General features: G+C 37.6%; 1 protein-coding gene across 3 annotated transcripts in view; it reads right to left on the bottom strand.

Moving 5' to 3' along the window:
• The window catches only part of sntg2 (syntrophin, gamma 2), a 732,424-nt gene that overhangs the window by 65,916 nt on the left and 644,014 nt on the right, over window positions 1-22,494 (bottom strand). For all 3 annotated transcript variants that reach the window (XM_039747723.1, XM_039747724.1, XM_039747725.1), the window contains one exon: window positions 22,129-22,338. In XM_039747723.1, the coding sequence (XP_039603657.1) occupies window positions 22,129-22,338 (210 nt within the window). The remainder of the gene's footprint in view (window positions 1-22,128; window positions 22,339-22,494) is intronic.

Here is a 22,494-nt window from a genome sequence, read left to right as displayed (position 1 = left end):
CCCCCTAGCTGAGGCGTTACCAGATGGATGCTCGTTCCTTCATAAGTCTAGAGATTCTGGTCGAGGAGGAGGACTTAGAATAATTTATTGTAACAAAATGCAAATCACATCTAAAAATCTAGGCAACTTTGAGGCATTCATTCTAAATATTAAAACAACACTATTATAGTGCTAGCCTACAGACTACCAGGGCCATATTCATTGTTCATTGTTCATATCTGATTTGGCTATAAATTATGATCATGCAGTACTGATGGGGGATTTTAATGTACACACTGATGTGGAAATTGACACTTTTAGCAAATGTTTTACTTATTTGTTAAATTCAGTAGGATTTTGTCAGATTGTCAAAGGTCCAACTCATAATCATAGCCACACATTAGATTTAATTTTAACTTATAAAGTTGAAATTCAAAATTGAAATATTACTCCATTAAATTAAGTTATTTCCAATCACTACTTAATTACATTTGATTTAGTTCTGCCCTTGCCAACGCACTCACAGATTAAAACAAAGACAGTGCGACATCTAGATTGTAATTCTGCTTCAAAATTTGTAGATACATTGAGTAAGTCAAGTGTAATTGTGGAAAACAATTTAGATAAGCTAACATCACATTATAATGTGACATTGAGAGATGCTGTAATGGAAGGATTTTTCTAAAGAGAGGAAGGGAATCAGGAGAGCAGATGGGCGTTGATCGCTCCAGTGCAAACCCAGCTGCATTACTAATGTTTTGGGAGAAACAGCCGGGAATGTTCTAAAGATACAGCCAAGGCTATGTAAGGAGTTGTTTTTCACTTCGAGAGGCTTTTTTCACATGTAAGCATATTACTGTGTCTTCTAGTACTAGGCACTGCTTCAGTCAAGGCCAAATGTCGTGTCTCATGGAGGGGGAGGGGGGGGTGTGTATGCTGAAACTGATCATTTCTGCATACACTGCTTGTCTGCTTCCACGTAGGCCGCTTTTGGGCAAGGACACCTAATTAGTATATAAAGGAAGGTTCCGCCCTCAGTTTCTTTGGACGCTCAACCGTGGGGAAAGGTGCACACCGCCCGGTCTTCTCTTGATAAAAGGCACACGGGGTTGATCCTCTGACGAGACTGACATGCGGGCTCCCTCAGTCTACTGGTCTAGGATGATGGCTCTGGATTTTTTGATGTATGTTACTGTACGTATAAGTTTGTTTCTTTAAATATATTACTGTAAGCATATATATATTTATTTCTATAATCTATCGCTACTGCATTATATGTATTTAAATGTTATAATTGAATAAGTAAATTTTATTGAAGTATCGGACCTCTTCTGTCTGATTTTTGCCAACTTACTCTAAAAGAACCCCTTGAACCATTTTCCCAAATCAAAACAGATGCTCTGGACGCAGTGGCTCCACTTAAAACAAAAGTGGTCAAAGCACATAGAAACTCTCCCTGGTTTAATGAAAACACTCGCGCTCTTAAATTCGAGTGTTGAAAACTGGAGCGCAGATGGAGAACAGCAAAGCTACATGTCTTTCAAACTGCATGGACAGAGAGTGTTAATAAATACAAAAAAGCCCTCTTTATAGCTCGCTCAGAATACTATTCAACAATAATAGATAGCAATAATAAAAATCCTCGGGTACTGTTTAGAACAGTGGCTAAATTAACAAATGGAAATGCAGATCAACAGTGCAAAATACCAACAGATATTAGCAGTACAGACTTTATGAACTTCTTTAATGAGAAAATTAAAAATATAAGATCCCAGATCTCAGCATCACAGTACAAACCGCATACTAGCTTAGCAGACCCTGTCTCACATTGTATTCAGCACTTTAGTAATTTTAATCCTGTAACTGAGCAGGAAGTCTTAACTTTAATTTCTAAAATGAAGCCCACTACTTGTTCCCTAGATCCAGTGCCAACAAAACTATTAAAAAGTGCCACGGATGTTATTGCAGCGCCTATTCTAAACATTATCAGTAGTTCATTATTGTATGGCACAGTACCTGATGCACTAAAAGTGTCAGTCATTAAATCATTACTTAAAAAGTCAGACCTAGACCCACACATACTAAATAATTATAGGCCGATTTCAAATTTACCTTTTCTCTCTAAAATACTAAAAAAAGTATTCGCCAATCAGTGTCAGTCACACCTTACGCATTACAATTTATTTGAGAAATTCCAGTTTTGTTTCCGCACTGGTCATAGTACAGAAACGGCACTAACACGGGTTGTAAACGACATTCTGATATCCTCTGATGAAGGAAACTCCAATGTAATTATGTTATTAGACTTAAGTGCAGCATTTGACACCACTGACCATTCTATTTTACTGCACAGGCTGGAAAATGATGTTGGGCTTACAGGCACCGTGCTCGCTTGGTTTAGTTCTTATTTATCAAATCGATTCCAGTATGTACAGAAATGTGCTGACAGTACTCCATCATTATACACAGAAGTTCAATATGGTGTCCCGCAGGGCTCAGTACTCGGACCTTTACTGTTTTCACTTTACATGCTTCCAATGGGATCTATTATTAGGAAACATAATCTTAATTTTCACTCGTATGCAGGTGACACCCAGTTATACCTTTCATTTAGATCAAATGAAGTTTCTGCAATGTTGTCTTTAATTAGTTGTATTAGTGAATTAAAGGAATGGATGCATGAGAACTACTTGTCTTTAAAAACAGATAAAACAGTGATGTTAATTGTTGGAGGGAATGACGCTGATCACAACAATATTCTGTCATCATTTAACTCAGTTGGAATCACCATTAATTTTACTGAATCAGCCCTCAATCTAGGAGTTATATTTGACTCTAGCATGTCATTTAAAGCACATATTACGAAGTTGTCCAAATCATGTTTCTTCCATCTTTAAAACGTTGGGAAATTAAGGTGCTTTCTAAATAAACAGGATTCTGAGAAATTAATTCATGCATTTATTTCTAGTAGGATTGACTACTACAATGCAGTGTTCACTGGATGTTCAAACTGTTCTTTATACAGCCTCCAGTTAATCCAAAATGCTGCTGCAAGAATTATTACAAGAACAAGAAAATACGAACACATAACTTGTCTGAATTTATCATGACTTACAAACCAGAGCGCACATTAAGATCTCAAGATGCTGTTCTGCTTAGGATTCCAAAGATTAATAAAATAACAGTGGGAGGTCAAGCTTTTAGTTACAGGGCCCTTAAACTGTGTAATGGTGTGCCTGCTACTATAAGAGATGCCCCTTCGGTCTCAGCTTTTCAATCCCGGCTGAAGACTCACTACTTCAGTTTAGCATATCCTGACTAGAGCTGCTGATTAACTGTACATAATGCATCTCTGTTGTTAGTCATTAGCACTAAAACATAAGTAACATGATAGTTATAATTGGATACTAACCCTCGCCTATTCTGTTTCTCTACTCGGTACTCAAATGTTGCACTTGGTGCCATGGCCCACCTGCTACTTTGTTGTGCCTGCTTATGGTAAAGTCATCCCTGATGGAGGATCGCTAGAATCATGGGAAAGAGAGGTCCTTTCTTTGGATTGGCTGGCCCATCACTGTTTCAGCTGTGGAATGGCCAAATGGGGGAGGAAGCTTGATGGATGAGGTCTCCAGGACCATAAACAAATCCAAATCATATTATGTGATGCCATCCATTGTTAAATTCTGCTCCGTACTTCTAAAATTTTTATTTTTATACTGTATTGGCGATTTGTTCTGTTCTGTGTATTGTATTGTATTGACCCCCTTCTTTTTGAACCCCACTGCACGCCCAACCTACCTGGAAAGGGATCTCTCTTTGACTGCCTTTCCCGAGGTTTCTTCCATTTTTTTCCCTACTGGGGTTTTTTGGGAGTTGTTCCTTGTCTTCTTAGAGAGTCAAGGCTGGGGGGCTGTCAAGAGGCAGGGCCTGTTAAAGCCCATTGCGGCACTCCTTGTGTGATTTTGGGCTATACAAAAATAAATTGTATTGTATTGTATTGGATTGGATTGTACTCCTGGTCTGTCCATTATAAAAGGGAGATGTCCCCTGAAGGTGGCATCTCATTTGGACCTGAGAGCCCTACTGTCAGGAACAACTCCAGACCGTAATTACCAGAAAACCCCACTAGTTTGTAATAAGAGGCCAATGCCTGTGCTATTTGCGTGTGCCTGTGAAGTTCCTTTTTTTGTTGTTTTTGTTAGATATTAAACAGGGTTTGTCTGGTTGACAGCCCAACTATGCTTGGGACTTACTCTGCATTTTGACTGGCCCCCCGACAAATACCTTTGGGACAAATCACTTGGTGTTCCTTCTGGAAGACAAAACAGACATTTATTGTATAGTGTCTGATTGCCAATCTCTGTCTTTCCAGAAGTAAACAGAGGACATGGACTAAGAATACATCCATCCATCCATCTATCCACTATTCAACCCGCTATATCCTAACACAGGGTCACAGGGGTCTGCCAGAGCCAGTCTCAGTCAACACAGGGCACAAGGCAGGAACAAATCCCAGGCAGGGTGCCAGCCCACCGCAAGGCACACATGCACCCACACTCCAAGCACACACTAGGGACAATTTAGGATCGCCAATGCACCTACCCTGAATGTCTTTGGACTATGGGAAGAAACCGAAGCACCCAGAGGAAACCCACGCAGACACGGGGAGAACATGTAAACTCCTCGCACGGAGGACCTGGGAAGCAACCTCAGGTCTCTTTACTGCGAGGCGGCAGCAGCGCTACCGCTGTGTCACCATGCTGATTAAGAATACAGTTTTTTATAATATTTTTCCGTTATTTAAAAACTGGTATTATATTTTTCTTGTAGCAGTAGATCTATGTGCCAGCTAAAGGGCATGAAACGTTTTGCCACTCCAAACTATGATATATGTTTGAGTTTACTGGCTTCATTTCAGATAGCTTTTGTCTATGAAGATCAAACAAGGCACTAGGAAGGAGACAGAAATAAGCACGGGCAGAGACGCATATGTTGTCATGGCAGTACTGAAAGAAGAGCACATGAAGGATAGGTTAATTAGCATCTCTGTTTTGGCTCAGTGTGAGTGCGTGAGTTAATGAGAGTGTTCTGTGATAAACCGGCGGCTTGTCAAGGGTGTGTTACTGCTTTGCCATGAATGCTGTGAGGACAGGTACTCGCTCCCCACAACTCTAAACTGGATAAGCAGTTTAGAAAACAGCTGGATGGATAGATGAATTTTCTTGATAGTACAAAATTAAGAAATATTGGTTAAAATTGGTTTGGGAATGTACATTTAATTCTCATATGTTGCCAGTGAATGCTTTATTCAATCTACAATAAAATAAATTACAGCCTGATGGTATGTTTTTCATTCATGTATTTTCTATAGCCAATCATCCATTTCAGAGTTTTGAAAAGATTATTCTATTCAGTTACCATTAAAAACAAGGCAGCCACCAATAAATGAAGTCTATGCTATCTCATGTCATGCCAGGTACCTTAATGCACACATTTTTTGGGATTTAGGGAAATAAAAACATACAGAAATTAGTAAAATATTCAGACTCCTACAGACAGTGAACCGGGCTACATTTAAATACAATGTCCCGGACCTTTGTTATTCTATTGTATACTGAGTGAGTTATTATTTTTAGAACTTAGAATAGGGTAAGAGAATTTTGATGCTGATGTTTTTCTAAAATTTAGATTTTGCAATTAATTTTGGGTGAAATTAGCTTTTTCTGTTTAAACTGCAAGTTAACAATGACACTTTAATACAGCCACAACAAAACCGCCCAGATGGAATTTCAGGGCATGTTTTAAAAGCCTGTAACAACCAATTAGCTAACTCTACAGTGACATCTTTATTAAATGCATTTCTATGCTGATACCCTCAGTCACAAACTTGTGGCTGAAGCTTTCTATCAGAAGGAGATGTAATCAGATGACCCATCTTTCCTCAGTTGTATCGACCCTGAACCATAACACCCTCCAGTCACTGCCCATTTTCTCCAACTCCTCTTGCCTGTTCCAAAGTCAACAAGAGGCACTTTCCACTGCTTCTCCCATCCGACAAACATCTATCTTCTTTTCTCTTCCCATGAGATCCAGAGCTATGAGCATTTTTCACACAGACTGTACCAAGAAACCCCTGTAGCCAGCCTTGACATGGAATAACCAGATCTTCCGTAACTAGTCCCTGTGTTCTTGCATCAGGTCCTGGTGCTTGGTAGCTTTTCTTTCTGAGGCCTCTTGACAAATGAACCCATTGGACCATTGTTCAATCAGGATAAACATCTTTGCTACCTCAGATTATATGACTATATCAGGCCTCAGTGTTCTTTCGACAGCCTGTGAGAAAAATAATTTACTACTCACAGTCATCCTCATCTCCCATGATTTTTGCCATCTGCAAGAAGCTATTCTTGGTTTTCTTGGTGCATGGTGGTTTCTGTTCTTCCCTGATGGACTCGATGGATGTGACAGGTGCTCCATGAGCCTTTCTCTTTTTTATTCTGTCCTGTTCTAGGTTGTCTGCCAGTGCTCTGAGGACCTTATTATGGCACCATCTGTATCTTCCTGGGTACATGCTGTCTTGCACCCCATCAGTATGTGTGCCAACATTCTCTCCCTCCACATAACTTGCACAGTGTTCCTTCTTCACTCCCTATCTATGCAGGTTTGCTGGTGCTGGAAGGGTGTCATCCACTGTTCGGAGCAGGAAAGAAATGTGAAAGAGCTCCGGTCTTAAAAGTTCAGACCATGTAACATTTCTTTGTGGTAGGTCCCACTTTAATCAGGCTCGTTATAATCAAAGTTCCACAGCTCTGGACCTTTCTTCCTCCTGGTGTCAGACCTCGACTTGAATCACTTCTCTCCCCTGTTTTAGGCCTGCTTTCCTCCATTCCTGGAAGTGGGTGATTCAGATTCTTTGTCTCTCTGTGTACGAATTCCCAAAGATATCCTTCAGCTTCTCCATGCATTCACCACTGCTGTGTCAGCTATCCACTTATGTCCAAAATATATGGTGACAGACTTACAGCATACCTTTTAACAATATTGCACCAGCAAGAATGACTACCAAGCATTTGTTTGAAAATGTCATGAAGGAAGCTACTGAAATGAATAAACAGGTGTTCTAGGAGGAAGGTTGATATAATACAAAAATTGTACTAAAAAGATGACTAAGAGATCACAGAAATTTCAAAGGTGGTGGCTCAACCCAAAAGATTTGAGAAGAACAAAAATATAATAAAATAGACTTTTATTTTTAACATGTCATTTGGGTGTAGACCAACGAAACAGCCAGAGTAAATGTATGCATTGATTGAAACTGTAATGTAAATTCAGTTGCTTATAAAACCGATCTACACCCTTAATATTTTCATCACTCTGACCCTGGTGTAGTAGACTGCTGTGATGGAGGCTCACTCTTCAATATGGTGCTGCAATAGTAATAAAGGATGCAGATGGACAAACTTTCTCCTACCTAAACACTGACTCAAGAAGATTTTATCAAATTTGTCCCAGTGGAGGATACATTTTTTTCATTTAATTTAGGTGTTGATTTCTATCACAGTTTTGGTGTCCTACATTGAAGCAGTCCAATTCCTACAGGTGAGGAACACCCAGCAGATTGGGAACTGCTGAATAGGACCCAAGACCCATACAATGCAACTGTCTGAACTCGGGTAGGATGAATATTGTTCTTTTGAGGTAAATTGTAGTTTTAGCAGTTTTAGTTTAGTGTAGTTGTAACAACAAGTAAGGCCAAAACAAGAGATGAGCGTCCTGTTTTGAATAGGAACTGATCATTAGAATCGGACAACTCTTGAATATAAGGGCTGGTCCAGGAATTTTTAAGTGAAGGTCACTTCACACATATAGTGGAAGCCATAAGACAAGTGAAAGGATAGCGAAAGCCCATAGGAATATGCAGTAAGAGGTTGCAACCCGTGGTAGGGAGAATAGAGTTACAAATTAAATAAGATAATTGTATAGTAATTGATGAGTAAATAATTTACTAAATATAAATGGTAAGAAAAAGAATACAGCTTACATTAAAAGATAAGATTTTTGTCATTAGGATAGATTTGTGTGTTTTCATTTGTATATGTCCACCTGTTGGACAGTTTGATTGATCTTTTGACACTGTGCCCGGATCGGACAGTCGATTTGCACACTACAGGACATAATATTAATTCTAAATAATAAATAGTAACTTAACAATTTCCATAGATCAGAAAAATGCAGAAAACTGTAACTATAGCGCTTCTGAAACTAGTATGTACAAAGGTTCATAAAAATGTTGTGAGTGATTGAAACATGTTCACAGAATGCTCTGTATGTTTGAAGCTGTTGTTCTATGCCTAAGAAATGGCGTGTGAATGGGACTTTGTCTGAAATGTACAGTACTTGTATTGCACTGAATGTTCTACCAATGGCTGAAAATATATTGTGCATGCAATTTGTGAAAATATGATATAAATTTCAAAAGCTCTGAACTGATTTAAGTTCAAATATTAGTTATGAAAATGTAAAATATTTGGTTTAATGGAAACGTCTCCACCTTTGCTTATAAAAATACTTCTAAACATGCCAAAATGAATCCTGATTTTTTTTTTTGTCTCGTCCGATGCAAGAGATGGACGTCTGAAGTGGTGCTCCGCTAGCAGTGGTGTTATTTTTCATATTATTTGCTTATTATCCTGAGATATCCTGTATTTATTCAACCCGAGAGGGACTGCTACAGTATATGTAAGCACATATAAACATGGCCAACAAGAAGGGGGGTTCAAAAGAATCGAAAACTAAAGCTACATCCAAGCTGCGATCAGCAAGCCCCAGTTCAAGATACGGCCTTTCAGAGACAGACCTGGATCAGATGGGCGAAAGCACAGACTCCTCGGGACCACGGTCCGCTACATCGCGGCTGAGAGCGAAAAGGGAGCGAAGGTGCGATCGTGCATGCAGATCTGGATAGCTCGCAGATTGGAGAAGATTACCTGAAACTGGAAAGGGCCGTGAAGTCCGCGGATTCAATTACACGAGCCTGGAGCAGCGGGGACGCCGGCTACAGCAAAGTCTGCTGCTTCATCTACGGTATAAGAAGGCACAATTGAACTGAACTGAAGGTGTTGCTCGCTGAGCTCACGCAAGATATAAAGAAAAGCGAGAAGGCTAATGAGAAAGCAACGGCAAAGGCACATGAGACTGAAACAGGAATTGAAACAGGAGATGAAACAGGCCAATGAATGGCTGCGACAGGAATTCCAACAGGCAAATGAAAAGCTGCGTCAAGAGGTGCAACTTGAGCTTCGACAGGTGCTGGGTAAAATTGAAGAGCGCATTCAGGAAAACTCGGTTAAACTGAGCAGCTTACTGATCAATTGGAGGATCTTCAAGGAGACATTCACGAATCGGATTGAAATGGCGAACATTTAGCTGCCAGTGCCGAGGTAAGAGCAGTAAATGTCAGTTCCGAATGCAAAAAACTCGGAGAAAAACTTGGAGACAGACTGGTTGCTTTAGAAATGGGAGTAGAAGGTATAATGTCAGAATTGAAGGTCTGCCGGAAAATCGAGAAAGTTCAAACCCTGTGAAATTCACAGCTGAACTTTTTTCTAAAATAATAGGGGATGACTTTAAAACAGAATCTGAGATAGCAGCGGCTTACGTAGCGATCAAACACCGTCAGACCCCGACCAAGATCTTTTATAGTTCGTTTTGAACGATTATCATTTAAGTAAGAGGTGATGCCACTCCTCAGAAACAAGGAAGATATTATATATGAAAATAACCACATTTGTATCTTCCCTGACTTCTCTCCAGCAACAGCTACTAAACACGCAGCCTTCTATAATATTAAACAGCAGCTACGGCAAGCCAGTGTCAAATACAGCCTCCTGTATCCGGCAAAACTGAAAGTGGAATGGCAGGGTCAATTGTATGTCTTCGCTAGCAAGGAAGAAGCAGAAAATGAATTAAGAAAGCTGATCCCGGGACTATTCTGATACATAATAGTGAGTCATGGCGGTAAATGATAAAGCTAGGATTAATAATCTACTGTCTGATCTATTCGTTTTAAAATACGGGTTTTTTATCAGCATATATTCTCATATATTCTTATTATTACTTAGTATTACTAGGCTATCTATCTATGTTTTATTGTGCTTAATTACTTTTTTCCTACTTTTTTTTTTTTTTTTTTTTCTTTTCTAATTATTTCATCTCTACCCTAAACGAGACTGTTCAATATCATACCCTTGGTTTACTGTTATTGCTATTACTGCATTAAGACTTGTTATGCTTATTTTGGACACATCTTTAACACCATCACCGGGTTTATTATCTGGGTGTATCATCTTAATGCACTAAAATTGCTGAAGACTATATATATAAAATTTTTTTTTTTTTTCTTTTTAAAGACTATATTGGTAACAGATATCTCTATCTTTTAACCCTAAAGCACCACTGCATGGGGCTTGTTGTGCTTTGGGCGTGCTCTGTCTCTGGGTATGTCAGAGGACTGGGACTGCGTGAAGTGGGTTTTAGCCTCACTTGGGGAGGCAAAAGGGAGGGTGGGGGGTTAAGGGGGGGAGAGAAAGAGAGCAGGCTTGATCTATACCTAATCTATCATCTCAATCTTTATAATTATAACTATCAACGTAATAATAAGCTGCATGGCAACAACTCTTGGGGAAATAGGAAATTAAGACCTAAACTATCTCACTTCCAGTTAAGACTATAAAATGACATCAAAAACTCAGAATCAGTGTCTCCATGATGGGACAGTTAACTTCGTAAGCTGGAATGTTAAAGGCCTGAATCACGAATTAAAGAGAAAGAAAGTACTTTCTCACCTAACAGGTCTAAATGCTAAAATAGTATTTTTACAGGAAACCCACTTACTAAGCAAGGATCAGTTCCGGCTGCAAAAAGACTGGACTGGCCAAATGTTCCATTCTAGTTTTACAAAGAAAACTAGAGGTGGGAATTCTCATACATAGAACAGTACCATTTGTAGCATCAGATGTAGTATTGGATCCTGAAGGGAGATATGTAATGGTCATGGGAGACTTATCTAACTGTAAAATGATTTTGATAAATGTTTATGCACCTAATGTTGATGATAAGGAATTTATACAAAATTTATTTGCATCCATTCCCAATCTGAACACTCATAAAGTTATAATGGCTGGGGACTTTAATTGTGTTTTAAATCCACTTTTAGATAGGACTTCCTCCACAGGGGGGACGGCATCTAACACTGCAAAGATAATTACAAAGTTTATAACTGATCACAACTTATCAGATCCCTGGAGGTTTTTAAACCCAAATTCAAGAACATATTCTTTCTACTCACCAGTACATCATTGCTACTCAAGGATTGATTACTTCTTTATAGACAATAACTTCTTGCCTAAGATTAAATCTTGTAAATACGATGCTATTGTTATTTCGAACATGCACCTATGATCTTGGAGCTGAAATTACTAAGCCCCATACACTCACCCCAGATGGCCTCAACCCGCTTCTATTAGCTGACGAGAATTGTACGGAATTTATATCCAAACAAATCAAATTCTTTCTAGAGACAAATACATCCCCGAGATCTCTGCAGGAATACTCTGGGAAACTCTTAAGGCCTTCTTAAGAGGACAGATTATCTCATATCTTTCCCACAGAAATAAATCCGAAGCAAGAAAGTAGCAGAGATAAAAAGCGAAATTACTAAAATAGATGAAGAACATGCCAGACTACCAAGCGAGACTCTACATAGGAGGAGGCAGGCTCTACATTCAGAATTAAACCTCTTGACAACTAAAGAAACTGAACAACTAATTTACAAATCCAGACATCATTACTATGAACATGGAGAGAAAGCTAATAAGCTTTTAGCTCAACAAATTCACAAGCAAGAAGTGCGCAACGCAATCTCGGTAATCACTAACACGAACGGAGATAAAATCATCGAACACAAAAATATAATGCACACTTTCAGAGACTACTATAAATCCCTATATACTACTGAGTTTAAAGAAGACAATATACAATCTAATGCATTTCTGGATACATTACAGATACCACAAATAGACGCTTTTAGTGTGGAGGAACTTGATAAACCTCTGGCATTATCAGAATTACTAGATGCTATAAAGTCACTCCAAGGTGGAAAAGCAGCAGGCCCTGATGGCTACCCTGCAGAGTTTTACAAGAAATTCTCCGCTCAGCTAGCTCCCTCCTATTAGCAACATTTACAGAAGCCAGAGATAACCAATTTCTTCCACAAACCTTTCGCCAAGCACTAATCACTGTCTTTCCAAAACAAAATAAGGACTTATTACAATGTGCATCATACAGACCAATTTCACTTCTGAATAACGACGTTAAAATACTCTCTAAAATCATAGCTAGAAGGATGGAGAAAGTGCTCCCCTCAGTAATATCACAAGACCAAACTGGATTTATTAGGGGCCGACACTTATCTTCAAATCTTCGACGCCTGTTTAATGTAATATACTCACCAACTAAATCAAACACCCCAGAAATATTATTATCATTGGATGCAGAAAAAGCATTCGACATGATTGAATGGAAATACCTTTTTACTACATTTGTGCATGGATTAAATTACTGTATACTAACCCAGAAGCTTCAGTTTGCATCAATAACATTTGCTCAGACTACTTTAAACTAGAGCGTGGCACTAGACAAGGATGCCCTTGTCACGCTGCTGTTTTGATTGCCATTGAACCACTGGCAATACATTGTCGAAATACTGATCAGATAAAGGGGATTAGCAGAGAAGGACTGGAACAGAAAATCTCATTATATGCAGATGATATGGTACTGTATATATCGGACCCAGAAAATTCTGTGCCTGCAGTCTTAGCAGCACTCACAGAATTTCAAAAGATCTCTGGTCTCAGAATTAATCTGAATAAAAGTGTACTCTTTCCAGTGAATTCTCAAGCATATAATATTAGATTAGACACCCTACCTTTTATCATTGCAGAACAGTTTAAATACCTAGGGGTAAACATCACAAGTAAACATAAAGCTCTATATCAACAAAATTTCGCGTCTGCATGGAAAAAATTAAACAAGACTTGCATAGATGGTCAACCCTTCATCTCACACTAGCTGGAAGAATTAACACTGTTAAGATGAATATTCTTCCTAAGCTCCTTTTTTTATTTCAAAACATCCCAATATACATTAATAAATCATTCTTTAAGCAATTAGATTCAACAATAACCTCATTTATTTGGAATTCAAAACATCCACGCATCAAAAGAGCGACCCTACAAAGACAAAAGGCAGAAGGCGGCATGGCTCTACCTAACTTCCAGTTTTATTACTGGGCAGCAAATATACAGGCGATAAGAACCTGGACACAAATAGAAGAACATACACAGGCTTGGACCGCAATAGAAGTAAAATCCTGCAGTACTTCTTTGTATTCCTTGCTCTGTGCTCCAATAAACACACGTTAATCGGCAATACACTAATAACCCAATTGTGCTCCACTCACTTAGAATCTGGAACCAATGTAGAAAGCATTTTAAGACGGAGAAGCTTCTATCTGTGGCACCTGCAAGAGAACCACCTCTTTCAACCTTCACAAACATATGCAGTTTTAATATCTGGAAAAAATTTGGAATTAACTTGCTTAGAGATCTTTATATAGACAACGTCTTTGCATCCTATGAACAATTACATTCCAGCTACACATTTCTTTCACTATCTTCAAATCAGGAACTTTGTTAAACAGAACCTTCCAGATTTTCCTCATCTTGCACCCTCATCCATGCTGGAAAAAATACTGCTCAATCTCAAGGAATTAGACTCCGTCTCTACAATATATAAAATCATTTTACAATCCCTTCCTTTCAAAGATCCAAGAGGACACTGGGAAAAGATCTCTCAATTAATATATCAGAAAAGGAGTGGAAAGTAGCAATGCAGAGAATTCACTCAAGCTCCATATGCAAAGCATACAATTATACAACTCAAAATTATATATCGAGCACATCTGTCTCGACTAAAACTCTCCAAAATGTTTCCAGGGCATGATCCAACCTGCGAACGTTGCAACCAAGCCCCAGCCTCACTGGGTCACATGTTCTGGGCCTGCACCAAATTAACATTATTCTGGACAAAAATTTTTAATTACCTCTCAGACAGCCTTGGACTCACAATCCCTCCTAACCCATTAACAGCTGTGTTTGGGGTTCTTCCAGAGGGTTTAAAGTGGAGAAAGACAAACAAATTGTGATTGCATTCACTACACTGTTGGCACGCAGACTTATTCTGATAAACTGGAAGAACCCAAACTCTCCTCTTTTAAGTCAGTGGGAAACCGATGTGTTATATTATTTGAAATTGGAAAAAATCAAATACTCAGTTAGAGGATCTGTACAGACTTTTTTCAAAACATGGCAGGATCTAATCAGTAATATTTTAAAATAAGTTTATAAAGCACAGAGAATTTATTAATTTAGGTATGTTTACAAGCCTTAAATTTTACACGTTTGGCTTGCTCTCTCTCTCAGGGGTGGGGATCGATCTGTTCTTAACTCAATTTTTCTTTTTGTAAAAACTTGATTGCTTTGTATGGATTGTAATAAAATTAATAAAAAAAAAAACTAAATGAATCCTGATCAAGTCTTAAGGAAAAATGTTCTTTTGATAATTATGAAATGCAAGGGAGACAATTTTTTTTAAGAGTAAAAATGTGTATATTCTGATGCTTTTGGAAAATGCAGAATGTGTATTAAGCATAGATAATACTAGTGGGTGTGCGTGTGTATGTATGTGTGTCAGCTGACTTAATAAATAGGTTCTAAAAAATATATATAAATATATGTTATGGATATTGTTTTAAATGCTTTACATGAGTCTTTAGGTAACTTAAGGAAGTGTGGTATGGTGGCACAGTGATTAGCACTGCTGCTCGACAGTAGAAAATGAAGGTTCAGGTTTGTATGTTTTTGTGTACAGTGAAATGAATGTATGCATTAGAGGCAAGGATTATGTAAATGCTTTAAATAGTAGAAGCTAAATAATAATAATAAAAACTTAAAATTTAAATGTGTTACGGACAGTTTAACTCACCCTGAGTATATTTTGCTGTATGTAAAGGAGTATATTAAGCAAGGTTTGGGAATATAATTGGTTAAATACAATGTGTGAAAATATGTGGATTTGTCTGAAAAAATGAAGCAATTTATAAAAATGTGCATAAATGTTTATGCTTTGAATTTAAAATGTAAATGATATGATTAGCTCCAATGAAAGCCTCCAGATTTACTATAATGTGCACACTGCCTTCCTTCTTGAGTACTGGCCAGGCTCAAAAGGATGCATATTCTCTGTAACAGCAAGGAAGCTAGTAATGAGCATTGGCTTCCAGTCCAGGTAGTGTTCCATACTAAGATATGATGTAAAAAGGGAGGTTAACTAAAAAAAAAGGTAGAATTTACTTTTTCTACAGAATCAATATTCTGGAAAAGATGAGAGAAGATGCCAACAAAAGTGTGTGCATGAACAATTAGCCTTAATAAGAAGTTATGGACAAAAGAAATCGAAGTTATTAAGCATAAATAAAATTGCATTTTAGTTTTAAGTACTGCAATGATTATCCAGAGGAAACCCACGCAGACACGGGGAGAACATGCAAACTCCACGCAGGGTGGACTCGAGAAGCGAACCCAGGTCTCCTAACTGCAAGGCAGCAGCGTCACCCACTGCGCCACATTGCCGCCCCTGAGAGTTATATATACAGTACAATTTATTTGTGTATAGCCCAAAATCACACAAGAAGTGCCGTAATGGGCTTTAACAGGCCCTGCCTTTTGACAGCCCCCCAGCCTTGACTCTAGGAAGACAAGGAAAAACTCCCAAAAAAGAAAAAAAAAACCCTTGTAGGGAAAAACAATTTAAGAAATCTCAGGAAAGGCAATTCGAAGAGAGACCCCTTTCCAGGTAGGTTGGGAATGTAGTGAGTTTTAAAAAAAAGGGTTCAGTACAATACAATACACAGAACAGAACAGTAATCCTCAATACAATACGATACTACAATAGTAATATTACAAGTACAGAGCAAAATGCAAGAGTAAATGATATCACATAATACGATTCAGATTTGTTCAGAGTCCTGGAGACCTCTGTCATCAAGCTGCCTCCTCCTTACTAGTCATTCCACAGCTGAGTCAGTGGTTGGCCAGCCAATATTATGAAAGGACCATTCTACCTAACGATTCCAGTGCTCCTCCCTTTCACTTCACATTCCCTCTATGGGGGGAATGTTTGATCATTTATTTTAGTTTGTAAAGTTATGATCTTAACAGCAAAGGTTATGTGGCAATAGTTTGAGACAATTTTCCCTTGGTTTATACTTTGTATTGAGATCAGCTTTATTTCATATTGTGATGATTTACTTGTTATGATGAATATGCTTATAATTGAGTGGAGCTGACAACAATGGCCAAAGTAGATCGAACTCTAGAGGATTTTTTTTATTGAGGGATCTATTTTTGAACATAATGGATACAACTAATGGAAACATATACATTAAGCTTACCACCTTCAGATTTCACGTTGACCATTAAAAAACAAATTAACCAAGAAATAAGCAAACTAGATTTGCTGCTAGCGTTATTGTTTAAAAGGGTTGCACCCAATGAAACAGACCTAACACCTCTTGAGATGTTATTTTGGATCCATAATTTACTTTCAAAAATTACAGATGAAGTATTGCAATATTGACTAATATGGAATGAAACTCTTAAGTCTTTATACTTGCAGGTAGCAGCTGCTTTTCCTAGTTCATCGGACATAACTACACTTGAATTTGAACCCGGAGACTGAGCTGTAATAAAGGTCTGTAATCAAAGGAATTGTCCAACTCCAAGGGGAAACAAACCAAACCAGAGTGGGGATCAAGCCGTGGACCAACTCACTACTGGGCAACCTACTCAAGTGTCAGTTAAAGAGATCATGACTGCCTGCTTCTGACAGCTTAACTGTATTGGTGACCCTGAAAGATCATCATGGGTTCCAGAATCGTAGAGGACATCCTTCATGTCATCCAGACCAGAGCCCCATTCATGACATCAAGAGTTCCAGATACTGATATCCTTTGCTTAGGGTTATTGGACCCCAAGACCTGCTTAAATTTTCACCAGAAAAGAAATTTTCTTGCTTTTACTCTGCAGGATTCTATGCTCTTTGCCAGAACCAATTTTAACTGTGCCTGATTTACCGTACAGTTCATTCACTTGTTTGATAGTTGTTGACCAGGTAATTTAATTGTTCCTTCTCTTTTCTGCAGCAATGTCTTTCCAGGAAGATTTGAACCATGGAGTTATGGAAGTTATTGGAGGAAAAGCTAATTATCTGCAAGCACTTAAAATAAAAGCCATGTGTAAAAGTAAATATTTTTGCATAGATGTTAATAAGCCTTTTGATACAAGTTACCTTTAGGAGTTAATATTTTTATGTAATTTGGACTGTTAATCAAAATGTAACATATGACTATTATGTTTAGTATTACATTAGTGATTATCATCACATTAGCATTAACAGTTAAAGTCAGTTATTGATTATAGTATAGGAATTAACATTAAATGAAAATTTGTTAACTGAGAAGAATGATAGTAAATTTAAGTGTTTTAGGAATACGGATACTCAGGACAAAATGTCTAAGTCAATTAGTATGAGCTGAAGAGTTTAAACTAGAAGACTCTTGACACAAGCAACATGTGCTATTTGTTTGATAACTACTGTTTTTCATGATGGATGTATATTTTATTTGAGAATCAGTAATTGATCTAGAAGGATGAAAAGAACTGTCAATATTAATGTACTATGAACTTTGCATTAGGATTAGATATAACATCAGGACACAAATTGCTTGGTATTGGGTGCTAAAATTGAATGTGCTAAATTAGATACGTTTTGCAGGGTATAGTACAAACCTTTTAAAATTAGTACAACAAAGTATAAAGGAAACAAAGCTTGTGGGATAGTGTTTAACATAGGTTTGATTATAGGAATTGGAGTACTTAGGATCATAGAGATATTAATAGTTGGTGGCAACACAGGACAAATAATACTATGGTTTCTTTGGCCTAAATAGTCGAAAAATAGCCAAACAAAGTAATAATTGGGCACAACAGAAATGGAGTGTCTTATGCATAGAGGGGTGAGTGTGCCGTTTGTGAAACTGGAAAGCTCAGATACAAACCGAAGAACCCAGCTGGTGGCAGAATTACGTACAACCCTTGCAATTTAAATGCATGAGCCAGTGGCTTGCATTAATGAGAGTAGAGCTGATGTCTTAAGAAGGGAGAATTGACACCTACTTTCAGCAAGATAACTGCTTTTAATGGAACAGCTTAGTATAGACCACAGCTGGATGTAAAACAGGGCGACTTTATGGGTGTGAACATGAGGATGCAAATATGGTTATTTGTATAAGGATTCAATCTCTGGTCATTGTTGTGCAAATCATCTAATAATGTAGAGGTACCAGTAGTTAAATATTTTGGTTTGCAGTGCACATTGAAACACATAAGCATTTGTTTGAAAATGGCATAAAGAAAGTTATTGAAGTGATTAAACAAATGTACTAGGAGGAAAGTTGATGTAATACACAAAATTAACTAAAAAGATGACTGAGATATCAGGAGATATTCTGTAAAAACAAGACTGGACAGTTGTTACATATACAGAAATTTCAAGGGTAGTGGCTCAACCCAAAGGATACGAGAACAACAACAATACAGTATAATGAAGTAGACTTTTGTTTTTAATAAGTCATTTGGGTGTAGACCAACAAACCAACCAGAGCAAATATATGCATTGATTAACACTGTTATGTCAATTGTATTGCTTACAAAATAGACCTATACCCTTAACATTTTGATCATTCTGACCATGCTATAACAGACTGCTGTGATGGGTGCTCCCGCTTCATCAAGGTGCTGCAAGAGTAATAAAGGACAAAGATGGACAAGCTTTCTCCTGATTACTGACTCAAAAAGGTTTTATCAAACGTGTCCCAGTAGAGTATAAGTTTCACACTTTAATTAAGATGTTGATTTCTGCCACGCCACCAGACCACAGCATGTGCAGGATGACAGATGAACATCCTCTATACTGACCCTCAACACAGGCACTCCACAGAGTAGTATGCTTAGCCCCATTCTGTACTCCTTTTTCACATCAGACTGTGTGGCAAAACACAGCTCCAACTCCTTCATTAAGTTTGCCATCATTGGGCTGATAATCAAAAATATGAGATGTCTTAAAGAGATGAGGACCACCTGCTAACTCAATGAAGGCAAGACAACAAGCTCATCATTAATGTTAGTAAAACCAAGGATCCTGTCATGGACTACAGAAGCAGAAGGCAGACCGAACTTCTGTCTATATTGGAAGTGACGTTGTTAAAAAAGTGACCAACTTTTAAATTCCTTTGAGTGGCCATTTCTTGAAGTGGGCACAACACATTTCATATCTTGTTAGTTGCCTTATCTGGTAGTGTTAGGAATTTGGGTTAGTTTCTGTGACTGACACACACAATGGCAATAACAACCCCTAACCCAAACATTTTTGTTTTGATTCACATCTTCTGACACAATCAAAAGTTACCTCTACATTTTCATTTTGAATTACAGCCTCATCAAATGTAATCCTGCTGGTCTTCTCTCCAAATAGTTCCTTTTGTTTAAAATCTGACACATGCATAGACATTTACATTTTTGACATCACATCAAAGATGTCACAAGTATTCTTCTAAATATGATAAATAATTTGGGAGGAATGACATTGATTTATAGCCTTCCCTTAACACAGAAGACCTCTATTTTTTAATGTCACAGTAGGAGTTTGTTCCATTGAAACCCATGTTTAGCTCCCATTACTATATACAAAACACACAATCCATTTTCTTAATATTAGGGTATCAGAGGCAGCAAATCAAAACAAATCTTTTTGTTGTAATGGATCTTTCAACCAAACTTTAAGAACCACCTTATCCTTTCTGAGTATTTAAAAGTCTTTTCTCAACATGTGCTTTTATGGAAAATGGCATTTGTGATGTCACATGTCAGAATATCTTAAAAATGGAGAAAGCTGGAAACTTTCATAGGGACTTGCCATTTTCAAAACCAAACTCACAGGAACCAAGGAAGCCACTGTGAGGTCAGATTGGCAACTGCACACATACACAGCTATTCACCTATGACAGGTAGCAGCTGGGCAGGAAAACACACACAAGGTAGATGGTGGGAAGGCCACAGACAAACACACAGGCACATAATGCTCATGGATGACCTTATTTTCTTGTGCACTGGAAAGCAAACAGCCACTGAAAAGAAACATGGATGAGTTGGGATAGGTGGTAGTACAAGAAGAGAACCAAAGAGGACAGAATACAAGAGGAAATAACCAAAAAACAAGCTGAGAATAAACAGAATGCACTAATTTTAGGGTATCATAGAAACAAAATAGCTGCTAATGTCAGCTGCTGTGTAGCTGAGGAATCTTAAAGTGTGGCAAAGAAATGCAAAAGCCCCAGGATGAAGACAAAACACTGCAACCATCCAGAAAGAGCAACGGATCTGATCTGAATTGACAGTGTTCAAAGCAAAAGCAAAATAGTTTGAATTGAATGGAAGCTTTAAGAAATACTGTATATAGTATAGGGATCTGTTTTTTATTTTGTTTATATCCAATGCTTTTTAAGAGACAAATGTTTTGTTCTTGGATATTGTCCGTTTCAGTAAACAATGAATGTACAGATCTGCTGGCATCACCAATGTCTGTTTACTGCAAAAATCATGAGAGGCATCTACTCATAGTCATTTGGGACAGTCATGCAGCGTTCCATGTTTTGTTACTGTTTTCATGCAATTGTGCACAAATGAGACAACAATGATCTTATTGAAATTTGGAAGTTTTGCAAAAAAAATAGACAAGACATGCAAACCTGATAGAGGTGTATTCCTAAAGAATAAATTCTATAATTCCTGCCACTGATGCTTCTTCCAAATTTTGACCCCTGGGGGGTTAGCATTGGTGGTATCATTCACTTTCAATCTTTCATTTATCCATTGTGAAACAATTTATTATACACCATTACATTTGGAAAAATCTGTAAAATTGAGATTTTTATGTTGGCATTATACACTATGCACAAGTTGATCATAGTAAAATAATCCCAAAAAATACATAACTATTCTTTATTGTTGTACGTTATAATGTGAAACAGTCAAAAGGCCACTGAAAACTCCTAGAAACTGGAAAACAGTTTACTGCAGTTGCATATGAGATGAGTTATACCTGACTTTATCTCCATGTCTGTTAGTAAGTAATAAGAGCAGAATTTTAATTGATTGCTTACTATTATATATTATTTATATTTTAGTAAGCTACTTCTGATTAAAGTCTGGTTGGCCTTTAATGAGAGGACTTATTTTGAGAAGATCAGGCTGCCTGATTAAAGGAACATTTGAGGTGAAAAAATAAATGATTATTAGAGGAATGATTTTTCTCCTTATTGTCTGCTATTCCTCTGCTTTATAATTGAGTGGCAGAGTTACAGCACTAAGCAAAATCATGGACAAAATTTGAAATAGGTCAGAATCAAACTGCAGCAAACCCAAGGCATCTAATCAGAGGCAGAACCAAACTCAAGGTCAGGAACATGATAAATTAAACACCAAAAAAACAAAAAGCATTATGTGATATTAAACTTCACATAAGAGCCCTCAGACCCCTATCAGACTTAAATACATTAAAGTCTTTCTCAAAATATTAGAGTTTCTTATTTTCACTTCTATTTTTTCTTGAAGCTTAATACTTAAAAAGAGTAACTTGATCGGAAGGAAAATGTGTAAATAGTTGACAGTGGAACTTGGGGGGAAAAAGTGATGTTTTGACCCAAATCAAATGTAGTGGATGGGTGTGTAAATCTTTTCCATAAGGTAGTTCTTTAAGTTATTCCACTCTTTGTGTTTTTCTTACTATTTTGTTTTAACATAACTGATTTAGAACATCTTGAACATGTGGAACAATGTTCCTAATGGAACTATATCCATTTATTCATACTTTCATCTAGCACAATCATTAAAACTATGAATTTTGGGTACTCACCCCAGTTCTTTGAACTTCCATAAAAATTGCTTTTTGAAATGATTTTTCCCACACTGCTAGATCGCTACCCAGCTCAACACTAAAGTAATGGCTTTTTCCTTGTCCAGCCATCACACTGAAGCAGTACGGTCTATGGTCTTGCAGTTTACAATTCTGCTGAAGACCTAAATAAAGGTTTGCTTGCAGCCAGCAGTCTTCTGTGATCCAGAGCTAAAAGAAAAAACATTTATAATGTAAGACTGAATTTGTTATTCTCATGAAAATTCCAAATATAATAGTATATCTAAAGTCAATTGGGAGGGGTGAATTGACAAGTAAAAGAAGATATTATTCACTTTCATGTTATCTTAAATAATGAAAAGATCA

Source organism: Polypterus senegalus, chromosome 3, assembly GCF_016835505.1.
Source record: "Polypterus senegalus isolate Bchr_013 chromosome 3, ASM1683550v1, whole genome shotgun sequence".
NCBI classification, from domain to species: Eukaryota; Metazoa; Chordata; class Cladistia; order Polypteriformes; family Polypteridae; genus Polypterus; species Polypterus senegalus.
Note: the sequence above shows the minus strand (reverse complement) of the source record. Positions and strands in the feature narration are given on the sequence as shown.